The 14,444-nt window shown below is 39.2% G+C and overlaps 1 protein-coding gene across 1 annotated transcript; it reads right to left on the bottom strand.

Moving 5' to 3' along the window:
- Positions 1–11,594: 11,594 nt before the first annotated feature.
- LOC131067484 (pentatricopeptide repeat-containing protein At3g57430, chloroplastic) lies at positions 11,595–13,645 on the bottom strand. The gene is made up of 2 exons (XM_059213593.1): positions 13,453–13,645; positions 11,595–13,307 (listed from the first exon to the last, which is right to left on the bottom strand). Exons 1-2 carry the CDS (start codon positions 13,499–13,501, stop codon positions 11,770–11,772), a joined length of 1,587 nt encoding a protein of 528 aa, XP_059069576.1. The 5' UTR covers positions 13,502–13,645; the 3' UTR covers positions 11,595–11,769.
- Between the last annotated feature and the right edge of the window lie 799 nt (positions 13,646–14,444).

Here is a 14,444-nt window from a genome sequence, read left to right as displayed (position 1 = left end):
ACAAATGGAAAACTAATGAAACAATTACATAAGAAGCCTTGTTACACCAACATATCAACTTCCAGAAGGTATAGTATGGATTTGTACAACTACAGTACGGACTGCCCTTCAAAAGGAACAAAAAACAGTCATAAAAGCCAAAAAAACTTGTTTTCTATTGGGTTACTCTTGCAAATACAATCACCAACCCTTTCCAAGGAAAAGGGAGGCCTTATATAGTTTCTCTAGTTGGTTTTCACGCCCTTTTATGGACAAGAGGCTTCAATAATTACATTTTTCAAGAAAATGACAATTTTGACAACTTTCTTAAGCCAAACGACAACTTTTCTTACTCACAAAGACATTTTTGACAATATAGCCTTATCAACTTGCCTAAACAACTTAGACATGCTTAGAAACACTAAACAAACACGTTTCAATGCTCTTGAAACCATTAGGAGACCTTTTTGGCAATTTTTCACATTTTGCCAAAAATTGTCAACTCCGGGCCTGAAATGCAAGATTTGATCTCTTAAGCCCAAAAGGAGATCAAAACCACTAAACATGATCCAAAACAACCTAAAACAACAAAAACAACCGAACACAAGACTTTACAAACATAAAAGCATGAAATACCCAAAAATGGGAGTTTGACTCAACTAGGTGCTCCTGCACCATACTCCCTAAAAAATAAAGAAGTCATGTGACTCCTTGAGGCAGAAAAGAAGAAGGAATGCCAACTTTCTGAAAAGTCCGCTCCAGGTATCCAAGTGGCTTCTGAGATAGGCTGATCCTTCCACTTGATGAGATGCTCCATGTAGGTGTGATTCCTTGTCTTTTTGAGAACTCTGGAGTCTAGAACCTGTTCAGCATGGGGAAAAGAAAGAGAAGGTAGAGATAGACCAGAAAGGGATTGAGAAACATCTGAAACTCTTTGAATCTCCTCAGGTGGCTGCCCTTTGAAAGCAATCGGATCTGCAATATTAAAAATGGGGGACAAAGAAACATTAGTAGGCAAATCAACTTTATAAGCATTAGACACATACTTAGCCAAGATCTTGCAAGGGCCTATCCTCCTCATCTGAAGCTTTCTTGGAACTCCCTTTTGTAGCCTTGCTTTATTCAAATGAACCATTACATAATCACCTATGGCAAACTGAACATTTCTCTTTGTAGCATCCACTCTTTTCTTGACTTTTTGAGAGGTGTCTTGGAGAGCTTGTCTCACTTGCTCATGAACCTCCTTCATGGAGTGAGCCATGTCATTTGTTGTCTCACTCTTATGCTGCAAGTTAGTGATATCCCTCAACTCCATTATACCCCTTGGATGCATACCATAAACAACTTCAAATGGACTTTTACCTGTAGACCGGTTAACACTATCATTGTAGGCATTTCTGTTTGATGAATGAGCTGATCCCAACTTTGCCCATAGTCCTTTGTCAAGCACCTACGCATGTTTCCAAGAGACCTTTTCACAACGTCAGTTTGGCCATCAGTTTGTGGGTGATAAGCTGAACCAAAAGAGAGATTAGTACCCAATCTCTTCCACAATGTTTTCTAGAAATGACCAAGAAACTTCACATCCCTATCTGAAACAATGCTAGTAGGTAAGCCATGAATTCTAACAACTTCTTTGAAAAAAAAATAGGCAATATGACTTGCATCATGTGTTGTTTTGCGAGAAATGAAGTGAGCCATCTTACTGAATCTATCAACTACTACAAAGATGCTATCAAATCCTACTTGAGTTCTAGGCAGTCTTACTACAAAATCCATGCTAATGCAATCCCAAGGCCTATGTGGAATGGGAAGAGGCTGATATAAACTAGCATTAAAGGAGTTACCTTTTGCTTTCTGGCATACCAAGCACTGCTCAACATACCTCCTGATGTCTCTCTGCATCTTAGGCCAATAATAGAACCTTTGAACCGGCTCTAAGGTCTTATTGAGACCAAAATGTCCACTTAAGCACCCATTGTGCTTCTCTTGAATGAGGTTCTCTCTCATAGAACCTTGTGGAACACACAACTGTCCACCCCTAAATAACAAACCATCCTACAAGGTGAAATCAACATATGCACCATGGAAGTTATTCTCAAAATCTTTACAAACTTTATAAGCTTCAGCAAAATCATTATCAGTAGGATACATGTCCCTGAAACTATCAATACCAGTGCTCTGAACTTGAATCTCATGAATAGTTAACAATCTTCTACTCAAAGCATCCGCTACTTTATTCAACTGACCCTTCTTATGCTTAAGAGTAAAAGCGTAAGCTTGTAAATATTCTACCCATTTAACATGCCTATGATTCAGTTTATCTTGTGAGTTCAAGAAACCGAGTGCCTAATTATCTGTGTATACAACAAACTCTTTAGGAAGAAGATAGTGCCTCCATTTCCTAAGTGCTTGTACTAATTCATAAAGTTATAAATCATAGGATGAGTATTTTTTTTTTGCATCATTTAACTTTTCACTAAAGAATGCAACTGGTATATTTTCTTGACTTAAAACAGCTCCTACTGCAATATTACTAGCATCACATTCAATAGTAAAAAGCTTATCAAAACTAGGCAAAATGAGCACTGATTGAGTAGCTACTTTAGTTTTCAGTAATTCAAACCCCTTATTTGTTGCATTTGTCCATTGAAACTTTACCCTTACACCCCCTTTGATGGTGTCCAACATTGGAGCACAAATCTCACTGAATCCCCTGATGAATTTCTTGTAAAACTGAGTCAAACCATGGAAGCTTCTGACATCACTGGCTGTTTTAGGAGTTGGCCAACTGGTTATTGCAGCAGCTTTTGAGTGATGCATTTTCAGATTGCCTCCTGATACAACAAAACCAAGATAGACCAACTCTTGCTTCATAAAATCACATTTCTCAAGATTAATGGTTAGTTGTGCATCAGATAACTGTTTCAAAACATTAACTAAATGATGTAAGTTCTCTTCTTGAGTCTTGCTGAAAATAAGAATATCATCTAAATACAATACAACAAATTTGCCAATGAAATCATGTAAAACTTCATTCATGAGCCTCATGAATGTGCTGGGAGCATTAGAGAGACCAGAAGGCATGACTAGCCATTCATAGAGACCCTCATTCGTTTTGAAAGTTGTCTTACATTCATCCCCCTCTTTGATCCTTATCTGATCGTAGCCACTCTTCAAATCAATCTTACTGAAATACTGTGCACCCCCCAAACAATCCATCAAATCCTCTATCCTGGGTATGGGAAATCTGTATCTGATGGTGATTTTGTTTATGGCTCTGGAATCTGTACAAAGTCTCCATGTTCCACCCTTCTTAGGTGCCAACACTGTAGGTACTGCACAAGGACTAATGATTTTCCTAATCAACCCTTGGTCTAAGAGCTCTTGTATTTGTCTTGCTACCTCTTTGTTTTGGTCAGGGGTCATCTTGTAGGCTGCCTTATTGGGCAAAGAGGCTCCAGGAATGAAGTCAATTTGATAGCTAATGACTTTAGGAGGTGGTAAGGCTGCAAGTGTACCATCACTGATTATTTGTTTGAAGTTATCAAGGATTTGCTGCACTTCATATGGTATCTCAACTTTCTTTTCTACCTTTTTTTCCTTAGGCTTCACTATGAGTGCAAATCCTACTCCTTCACCTTCTTCTAGAGTTTTTATGAACTCTTTCTCATTCACTAACAAGATGTTAGGCACCTTATTGTTGCTCTCTCCTTCTTCAATGAGGGATTGAATCTGATAGCTTACTCCATCTTTCTGAAAAGAATAGGAGTTTCTTTCCCCATCATGTTGTTCTTTTCGGTCAAACTGCCATGGTCTACCCAATAGCAAGTGGCAAGCATCCATAGGAAGGATGTCACATAGGATCCTATCTACATATCCCCCAATGTGGAAATCTACCCAAGCTTTCTCATTTACCAACACATGTTGTCCCTTATTCAACCAGGTGACTTTGTATGGCTCCTTGTGTTGTATCCTAGGTAGTTTCAATTTGCTTACTGCTTCTTCTGATATGATGTTATCTGTGGATCCTGAATCTATGATCACCTTACACACTTTTCCCATGATTTTACACTTAATCTTGAACAATGCTCTTCTCTGTGAGGCCTCTGCACTATGTGGCTTCTTCATTAACACTCTCTTTATCATCAAACTCTCACCATCTTCTGAAGCTAGGTGGTTCAATGCTGAAGTTCTGGTATTACCTCCATCTTCTTGAACATAGTTTACTCTCTTTTCACCTCCATAGGATGAACTAGGCTTCTTTGGGCATCTATAGGCAGGGTGGCCTAACTTTTGGCAATTGTAGCATTTCATGGTTGAAAAATAGGACCCTCTCCCAGGTCCATTAGATCTACCCCTACTCGAGTTGCTTGATCCCCTACCCCTATAGTTGGGTTTGCTCTAAGAATCCCCACTTTGCTCAATAAGCTTAGACTCTCCCTAGGACCGTTGATCTATGTTTCTTCCCCCAAAACTGCCTCTATGGCCTCTACCATCTCTTCCCCTACCTCTTCCTCTATTGTTTTGTTCTTGCTTACTTCTACCTTTCTCTTCCACCTTAAGTGCCAATTGATAGCACTTGTGTACGGTTTGTGGGCACAACAAGCTCATCTCTTCCTGGATGTTCCACCTTAACCCATTCAAGTACCTTGCCACTTTGATACTTTCATCCTCCACTACTTTGGATCTCATGCACACTTTCTGAAACTCTTCAGTGTAGCTACTGACATCTAGGTCTTTTTGTCTCAAGTTTTGTATTTTCTTGTGAAGTTGTATCTCATAGTCTTCAGGAAGGTAGGTCTCTTTGATTTTGGCTACCATTGCCTTCCAGGTGGCTAGTGGTTGCTTGCCTACTTTCACCCTTTCCTCTTGGATGAATTTCCACCATGTTAAGGCTGCCCCTCTCAGTCTTGATTTTGCCACCTTGACCTTTTGTGCTTCAGTCACTCCATCACACTCAAAATGGTTTTCTAACCCTTCAATCAACTCTATTAGAGCATCTGGATCCATCTTCCCACTGAAAAGAGCCACTCCTTCTAAGGTCTTACCACTCATAGCTCTCAAGGCTTTCAAGAATGGTTCTTGCTCAATGACAGGGTTGGGCATGGGGACTTCATCCTCTATTGCCATCATTTTACCCTGATCTCCAACCTTATCATGGACTTCTTCAGTTTTGACTTCTACTTCAGCTAGTTTCATTGCTAGTTGATCTAATCTTTCTCTAAGTGCCCTATTTTCCTCTTCTTGGTCCTCAACCTTCTTAGCCAATTCTGCATTGGTCACCATGTTTGCCTAATGTGTCTTTCCCCTGAATCTTTTGTTGGCTCTGATACCACTATGATAGGGAGCTTGATAGGGAAGTGCTCACAAGGTTAATTTGTTCAAAAAGGATCAATTTGTTTCCAAAGACTTATAGATTCTATTGTACATGATTACTCAATCTGCCTAATTGTCATGATGCCAAATACTCCATGGTTTTCTTGCCTAGCAAACTCCCTTACTGGTGATGACTCTTTCCCATGCACAAAACTATTCAAAATGCTTAACCCTTCCAACTACACTTGCTCATGCTTGGCTCTTGGGGCCTTCAACCTTCAGTTTCAATGTGTACTAGGGGTCTTCCACATGGAAATGCAGGGGCAGTAAGGTAATGTTCATCATTGAATGCTCATCATCTTGTTTTAGGTCTATAACCCTCAACTTACTCAAACTCATTAATAAGGCTCAACTACCCCAAATGAGGCTACACACTGTCTATGGATCCCAAGTACTCTTGTTACACTGTTTGAAATGTTTTCATTATGCTTCATAAGCCTCCAAGTTCCTTTTTCCCATCGGGTCCATGCATTCTACAAAAACTGTCATTTTGTTGTGTGTTATGCAGTAGGGCTACTAGCCCGTGGAGGCCTAATTGGCCTTGTTTTGCTCCCTCCAGCCAACGATGGCCTTTTTAACCACAAAGAAAGTTTGGGATGGTGTTTTGGGAGTGTATGCTCAAGGATCTTTGAGGTTTAGCCCACTGTTAGTGTAGTTTTTAGACTGTCCACTTTTTATGGCATAATTTGAGGTTTTTGTAGGGTTTGGAGTGCTTCTACCATAATTACTCTCCTTCAAACTTGTTTCAGACTCCCTGGCTGCTTGGATACCTCTGCCACACCATATTGAAGCTTTCACTACCTTTGTTGGATAGGCATTATGCCAAACACTTGGCAAACAAGAAGGAAAACAGTCACTATCACAGTCTTTTCACTGTCTTTTGACAGTCAACTGTTGTCTTCACTTTGAAACCTGCACAAGGGAGTATTTGTATAGAGAGAATACCTCAAAGAGGTCTGAGAAGCATTAAAAGAACTCCTATTACATTGCCCTTAGTGTTCCAAGGTGTGGATAATGCTTTGAAGCATTCCATTTAGCAAAATGACAACAAATTTCAAAAAAACAGTGAACTCACTGTTTTGTCTACAAAATAAGAATGATTACAAGGTGTAAGCTATTCTAATACATCAAGATGGTGTTTCAAATCCTTGGTCACATGTCCAGACCTCTACCTCAATGATTTGTCCATTCCAAATTACCTTTGGATGACAATCTTGAGTTTTAATCATGAACTAGCCTAGTTGCTCCAACTTGCCTAGTTCACACTCAAATGCATCTTCAAACCATTCTCCTGGCACAAAAAGAGAGGAATGCACATTATATACACATGGTTCAACTTGGAAGAATCCATTGGAGGGATCCCAGACCCGGATCAACCAAGTTGACACATTTTACAACTCCAAACCCCTGGCAGGGCAGCAGATACACAGTTTACAAATATTTTTGAATAAGCACCTTACAAATGGAAAACTAATGAAACAATTACATGAGAAGCCTTGTTACATCAACATATCAACTTCCAGAAGGTACAGTACGGATTTGTACAGCTACAGTACGGACTGCCCTTCAAAAGGAACAAAAAATAGTCATAAAAGCCAAAAAAACTTGTTTTCTATTGAGTTACTCTTGCAAATACAATCACCAACTCTTTCCAAGGCAAAGGGAGGCCTTATATAGTTTCTCTAGTTGGTTTCCATGCCCTTGTATGGACAAGAGGCTTCAATAATTACATTTTTCAAGAAAATGACATTTTTGACAACTTTCTTAAGCCAAATGACAACTTTTCTTGCTCACAAAGACATTTTTGACAACCTAGCCTTACTTGCCTAAACAACTTAGACATGCTTAGAAACACTAAACAAATATGTTTCAATGCTCTTGAAACCATTAGGAGACCTTTTTGACAATTTTTCACATTTTGCCAAAAATTGTCAACTCCAGGCCTGAAATGCAAGATTTGATCTCTTAAGCCCAAAAGGAGATCAAAACCACTAAACATGATCCAAAACAACTTAAAACAACAAAAACAACCTAACACAAGATTTTACAAACATAAAAGCATGAAATACCCAAAAATGGGAGTTTGACTCAACTAGGTGCTCTTGCACCACAGATCCTCCTTCACAACAACAAATACAATCTCCTCATTGTCATCTTCTTCTTATTCATCATCGGTCACACCTTCATCCACTGCAACATAAGAATGTTTCTTGCCTTTTCCTTTGAATTTCCTAAACTTCTCTTTCTTATCAGTGTTAGGGCAGTTAGCAGCTATGTGTCCAAATTTACTATAAGAGAAACACTTCAAGGGTAATTTACCTTTATATTTACCTTTTCCTCTATCTTCATCATCGCCATCACCTCTGCTACCGTCATGACTAGTCCTGCAGTCATAATTATGACAAAAATATTTTCCTTTCCTTGCTGATGTACCGGTTACAGAAGCCTTAAAAGGTTTGGAAACACTATTATCAAAATTGTTTAGTTCAAATGCAGTTAACTTTCCATTTAGTGAATCAATAGTGACTTTATCTTTTGAAATGGATCTCAATTCTTGAATAGTAGACACTCTAATAGAATATTGCGGTAAAAAAGTTCTAAGCATTTTACTAACAACAGTATCATCTTCAATCGTACCTCCAACACTCTTTATACTACCTACAACTTCCTTAATCCTTTGACCATATTGTGCTATGTTCTCACCATCAACCATTTTCATATCATCAAATTTTCCTCTCAAACTCTTTTCCTTTGCCTTTTGTACATGTTCATCTCTTCCATAAATTAAATTTAGTTTCTCCCATACCTCATTTGTAGTTTCTAATCCATGAACATCAATATACTCAGAGTCAGACAAAGTACTTACAATTGCTTCAAGAGCCTGAATGTTTTCCTGTTGTTCTTTGAGTTCATCCGGTGTCAATGGACTGGTAGTAGGAGCAACATACTTGGGTATCACATGATTCCAATACTGTGAACCCATTCCTTTAATGTAAATCTTCATCTGATCACTCCATATCCAGTAGTTGTCCTTGGTAAACTTGGGACCTTCCTTCATCATCTTTCACAAAATCTTTCCCTCAAGTTGTTAGGCTTTCTGCACACAGAGGACCAACGCTCTTATACCAATTGTTAATCTTAGAGGATCCGATTAATACTGAGAGGGGCGGGGGGGGATATTTCCCTCAAGTTGTTAGGCTTTCTGCACACAGAGGACCAACACTCTTATACCAATTGTTAATCTTAGAGGATCCGGTTAATACTGAGGGGGGATGGGGGGATATAGACCATCACTATAGCCATTTACCAGTACCGATATTTGCTAGTAAACATCTGCTAAACTAATATATCAATGTTGCACATTATGTGTTCATTAACCATGCATAAACTGAAAGTAAAGCATACCATCACATCAAAAACATTCACCATATGAACACCATGATTTTCACGTGGAAACCTAGATAAGGAAAGACCGCGGTGGGAATTGGTACCCACAAATATTTTGCACTCTTTCGGAATGCACCTTGTTGGGAGCCAAGCTCGGTTAGAAGCTTACAATGATGCCCTGTTAGGACTCACCCGGTTAAGGGATTTACCTCAACTCTGTTAGGAGATTTGATCTGTTAGGATCAACCTCGCAAGAGGATTTAGAACTCAGATATTGAGTCATCCTGTTAGGGGATTTTACAATGTGAACTTTGTTAGGACCTACCCAATTAAGGGATTTTAGTTGTTGTAATTGTTAGAGAACAACAGTGAATGATCTGTGTATAACACTCAACTGCTTGCTTGATCAGATCCAATTAAGTTCTAAGTCTGCATCACTCTGGTAGATCTTCTCACACGCCCCGGTTCGGTTTCACACACTTCTCAAAATCACCGACACTCCAAAATATCAACCTTACCGACATAAATAAACTTTACAACTAGGTCAGCATCAAAACCCTAAGACTTACTACATAGATCATCACAGGTCTTTACAACTCATTACAGATCATCATATGGATCATTACAATCAATTACAAATCAATATCAATCGTTGAATGATCATAAGTCGTCACAACAAGTCGATCTGGTACAAAGTCAAGCCCTTAGCTCATTCCATTAAGAACTTTGCATATTCCCAAGAAATTCGTTCTTCAAATGCGCTAAAACATCTTTCAAACACTTCACGCAGTTTGTGCCACGTTATCATCAACATGTGAACTTGATGTAGATTACCTCCAAACCAAAAATCATTACTGATCAAGGGAATTCTTTACCAGCCCTTAAACCCTTGCAAAAACTCAACAAAAATTATAAACATAACTTCCAATTGTTACAACATGATGCGGTTCCGATCAGATACATGTTACAATGATAGAAACTTACATTCAAAACCACAAAGCCTCAATCATCACCAATCGCCAGATACAATTAGAATATTTTCTCGTTTACCGATTAAGGTCCTAATTCTCAGTTTCTTGATTCTTTACCGGTAAGCTCTTTCTGGTAGACCAAAAGATATAGATGACACAATACAACATAAGTAAACATCAGTAGACATGAATAAACATTGGTCATCATCAATGACAACACAAATAACTGATCAAAGTCATCCATCATGCAATCTCAATCTCTTCATCACAATGTCATCTCAAACAGTCTTGTACCGGTTCAGTCATCATTCTCCATCTGTATCAATTATGCCAAACATGCCAACACTCACTGCTGTGGAGGATTTTGATAAAGCGTTAGATCTGGATTCTGAGCACCTCAAACCCTTATGTTGCAAGGGGCAAGTTCTACATACACTTGGCGAGTACAATTTAGCCTATGAGTGCTTTGAGAGAGCTCTACAACACTCTCCAACACCCAGCAACGTTGAATCTTTGTATCACAAGTCCAAGAAATTCAACGACCAAAACAAAAAAGGTATGTTCAATCTCTCTACATATTTTTCGAATGTATGCAGGCCATAAGATGTTCTTGTGGTGAGCAATTATATTAGCTCAGTTGTCATCAAGAGATCGTCAACCAAGTTTTCAGTTGGCCCATCACATAAATGCTCTGACTGCTACTCCATGCTCATTGCTCACCAGATCTCGATAACCCACATTCGATAGATTGAACAACCCATGACATCCAAACCTAGCATCAAAAAATGGAAATGAAATTGCAGCATCAAAAAATGAAAATTGAATTGCAGCAATAGCGGTAGAATTCAAAACAAATATTTTTGAAATTATGTTTGGGTGGGAGCGGGAGAGGAATTTTTAAATTCAAATTCAAATTTTTTGATACACGTGGCTACAAACTGTAGCCGTGCTTGTGAGGCGTGACCGGGAGAGTAGCTAGCAAATGTTAGCCGCATGCAAATGCTTTCCGTTAACCGCAAAACGACAACATGTCTCCACGTCAAAAACCCGATGGTAGGTTCCAAAATGTGTTGTATGGCATGGAAGGGCATGCAATTTTGGAGCCGCATCATGGCATGGCATGCTGCTTGGAGCCAGAATAGCTACCGCCTAAATATAACGCTTAGGTAAAACAACAGGTTGACATTTTAAACGTTTTATTCAAATCTGACTATCACGTAACAAGTTGAAACGTATATTGATAAAAAACAAACAAAAGAAAATTGATCAAAAAAACAAGTTGAAACATATCAAATCATCCAGAAAATTCTTGTAATGATTGCAGGAACTTAAAAAGTCTCAAAGAAAACTTGAAAAGAAAAAGTATACTTCCAATCTGATCGGAATATATGTTTGCAGGCTCCCATGCTCTGTTATATGGCGTTCAATCCGAAGAGTTCTAAGTCCATTCCATATAGTTTGGAGGTAACTCTCTGTTATACTTGGCTGTGAACGTACATATCATTCAACTTTATTAACTGTCACGTTTCTTATTTACTTATTATACTAATTTTAGTTTGTTTAGAAAATCAAAATTTAGAGAGAAGAATATCATGAGACGTTTACCCTTAAATTGCAGACAAAGTTGGAGGCTTGTTTGCCTGTGACCTTAAAGAATCAGCACGAAAAGGCAATTCTCTGAGTCCTGAAGCATGTATTCTTGCTTGAGGAGATCATCGAGGCAGACAGATTGGGGTAAATATTCCAATTGAGAACAACTATCAATCAGAAGACTTTTCAAACAGGACAAAGTGGTGCTGCAATTTTTTGGTGTTATCGTACTGGGTGTCAGCATATTTTATCATGACTATCTCCTCTGTGTTCACAATTTGGCCCCAATTGATTTGCCAATGCCTCCCTTGTAGATTGATGGTTGTATATTTATAAATTAACAAGAGTAAGTTTAAATTGCAGTAAAAAACATTCTGAACATAACAGTGTTCAACTAGACACTGAAAGGATCAAGACCAACAGTTGAATTTAGAATACGAAAACAATCAATCGCTTCTAGACATCACCAGTAATTTCCACAAGAACAAAGACCATCTTTGAAACGATGAAAGCGATGTGAATCACGAACAATAATTTCTCGGCAGACAATCCTAGAAATAAACTTGGTAGCATTGTGGCAATCACCACACATTCGAAGGTTCTTGCTAATACGGATTGGTGTTCCACAAGGTATGTTGATAAGCCCAAACGCAATTGCCAGTCTTTCACTATGAACATTTAAGGTCTGATCCTTCTCCTCCTCTTCCACGTTAATCAAGGCAAAAGTAGTATCAGCCTTATATCCTGCTCCCTCCATCTGCTCACTCAATCTTTCTAAAGTTTCGTAGATTCCTTTTGACTGAGGGTGTGATTGGTCTCCCGCACGGAACACATGAAGCATGTTCTTGGCTTCTATCCAACTGCATCCAGGAGTTTTTCTCAACCCTTTGTTTTTCATAATTGTTCTTATTTGTATGCATTGTTCCCACATTCCAGATGCAGCGTACATGTTTGCAAGGAGTAGATAATTTCCAGTATTTTTGGGTTCTAGTTGGAATAGGTGCTCAGCAGCACATTTTCCTAATTCTAAATGGCGGTGAATTCTGCAGCCACCAAGTAAGGCTCCCCACACACTGGCATCGGCTTCTACTTCTACTGGCATCATCGCAATTAAAGAATGCGCGTCATCGAGACGGCCAGCTCGACCAAGGAGGTCCACTACACATGCATAATGCTCAACAGTTGGAGCAATGTCATAATATTGGGTTATAGAATCAAATATTTGTAAACCCTCAGTTACCAGGCCTGCATGGCTACAGGCAGAGAGGATAGCAATAAAGGTAACGTAGTTTGGTTTGAGGCCTTGGCCTTGGCATTGTTGTTGCATTTTGTAGAACAGACCGAGGGCAGCTTGACCAAAACCGTTCATCCCATACCCTCCAATCAATGTGTTCCAGGAGATTACGTTCGTTTGAGGCATCTGAGCAAATACATGGTGGGCAGCCTCGGCATTCCCACATTTGGCATACATGTCAATGAGTGCATTCCCCACAGAAAGGTGCGACTCGAATCCATTTCTGATTAGGTAAGAATGAACCCTCCTGCCCTGTTCCAAAGCTCCAGCCTGCCCACACCCTGACACAATATTTATAATGGTGACAGAGTCAGGTATCACTCCTTCCAATCTCATCAAATTCAGATTCAGACTCAGATTCTTCTTTTCATAATCATAAGAGTATCCTGCGAATGCATAACCTCCTATTATGGTGTTCCATGAAACCACGTCCCTTTGGGACATGTTATCAAACAATCGGCGTGCATCCTCCATGTTCCCACATTTGACATACATATCCATCAGCGAATTCATGGCAGACACATGGGACTCATACCCGCACTTGATGGCATAGCTGTGAATAGCTTTGCCCTGCCCCACACATCCTAAGCAGGCCAATGCAGGCACAACACCTGCAATTGTCACAGAGTTGGGTTTCAAAGCTCCTACCCTATGCATTTCACTCAACACGTTCAGAGAATCCTCATACTGTCCATTTTGTGCGAAACCTGCAACCATAGCATTCCAGGAAACCACATCTCTGTGAGGCATTTTGTCAAACAATTGACGTGCAACATCTAAACCACCACATTTTGCATACATATAAAGGAGAGCATTGTATACAATGTGTGTTTCTAATCCAGTGGTGATTACATAAGCGTGGATTTCCTTGCCCCGAGAAAGACAGCCCAGGAGGCCACATGCAGGAAGAACGGAAGCAATGGTGACCGCGTCGGGGTATTCTTCCATTTCACCAAAAACTTGCAAGGCTTTCTTGGCATTGCCGTTTTGTATACATGCTGCAATCATTGTGTTCCAGGAAACCACATTTCTAAGAGGCATATTGTCAAATATCTGGTGTGCAACGTGTAGAAAACCGCATTTTGCATACGTAGCTAGCAGAGCGTTTCCCACAAACTGATTGGTTTGAAAACCGTAGGCAATTATATGGAGGTGGATTATATTGAGGAGGAAGTGAAGGCGGAGCAGAGCGCAAGCCTTGAGCAGAGAGGGAAATGTGAAGTGATCAGGAGAGACACGGTGTCTGTACATTTGCACATACACTCGCACCGCTTCTTCCCACATTTCCGCTTCAACATACGCCCTCATCACACCGTTCCAACCTCCCCTCTTCACTCCTTTACCTGCCATTTCTTTCCATCGCCTTAAATTCTTCACCCTCTCCAACAATCTCATTTGCTTTTCCGGGATTCAACTGCTTTGTTCACAGTCAAATCCTTATCAAAAAGCTTTTTTAAATATAGAAACAAAGCCAGGATGCCCAGTTACGTTGAAATATGCAGTCAACATGTTGCCAAGAAAATAGAAGAATCTTAAGTGATGTCGGCAATCCAATACAACTCATAATGGATCGAGTGTAATAATGAAAGAATAAATCGGAAATCTCATAACAAAATTGTTGGTTTAAACTTCGAATTGTGACATTACAAATTGACTATATTTATTATTGAAACTTTAAATTTTGTTCTTTAATTTGTTAGTTCATGACTTTTAATATTCTTTTCGGATAAGATTTCAAATTGTGAAATCATAAAGACATTTGAAAAAATATGTTAAAGTAAAGCTTTAAAATACTAGTTGTTTGATGACAATTGTTAAAAAATACAGTTTCACATTTATCTTTT

Source organism: Cryptomeria japonica, chromosome 10 (genome assembly GCF_030272615.1).
Source record: "Cryptomeria japonica chromosome 10, Sugi_1.0, whole genome shotgun sequence".
Lineage (NCBI taxonomy): Eukaryota > Viridiplantae > Streptophyta > Pinopsida > Cupressales > Cupressaceae > Cryptomeria > Cryptomeria japonica.
Note: the sequence above shows the minus strand (reverse complement) of the source record. Positions and strands in the feature narration are given on the sequence as shown.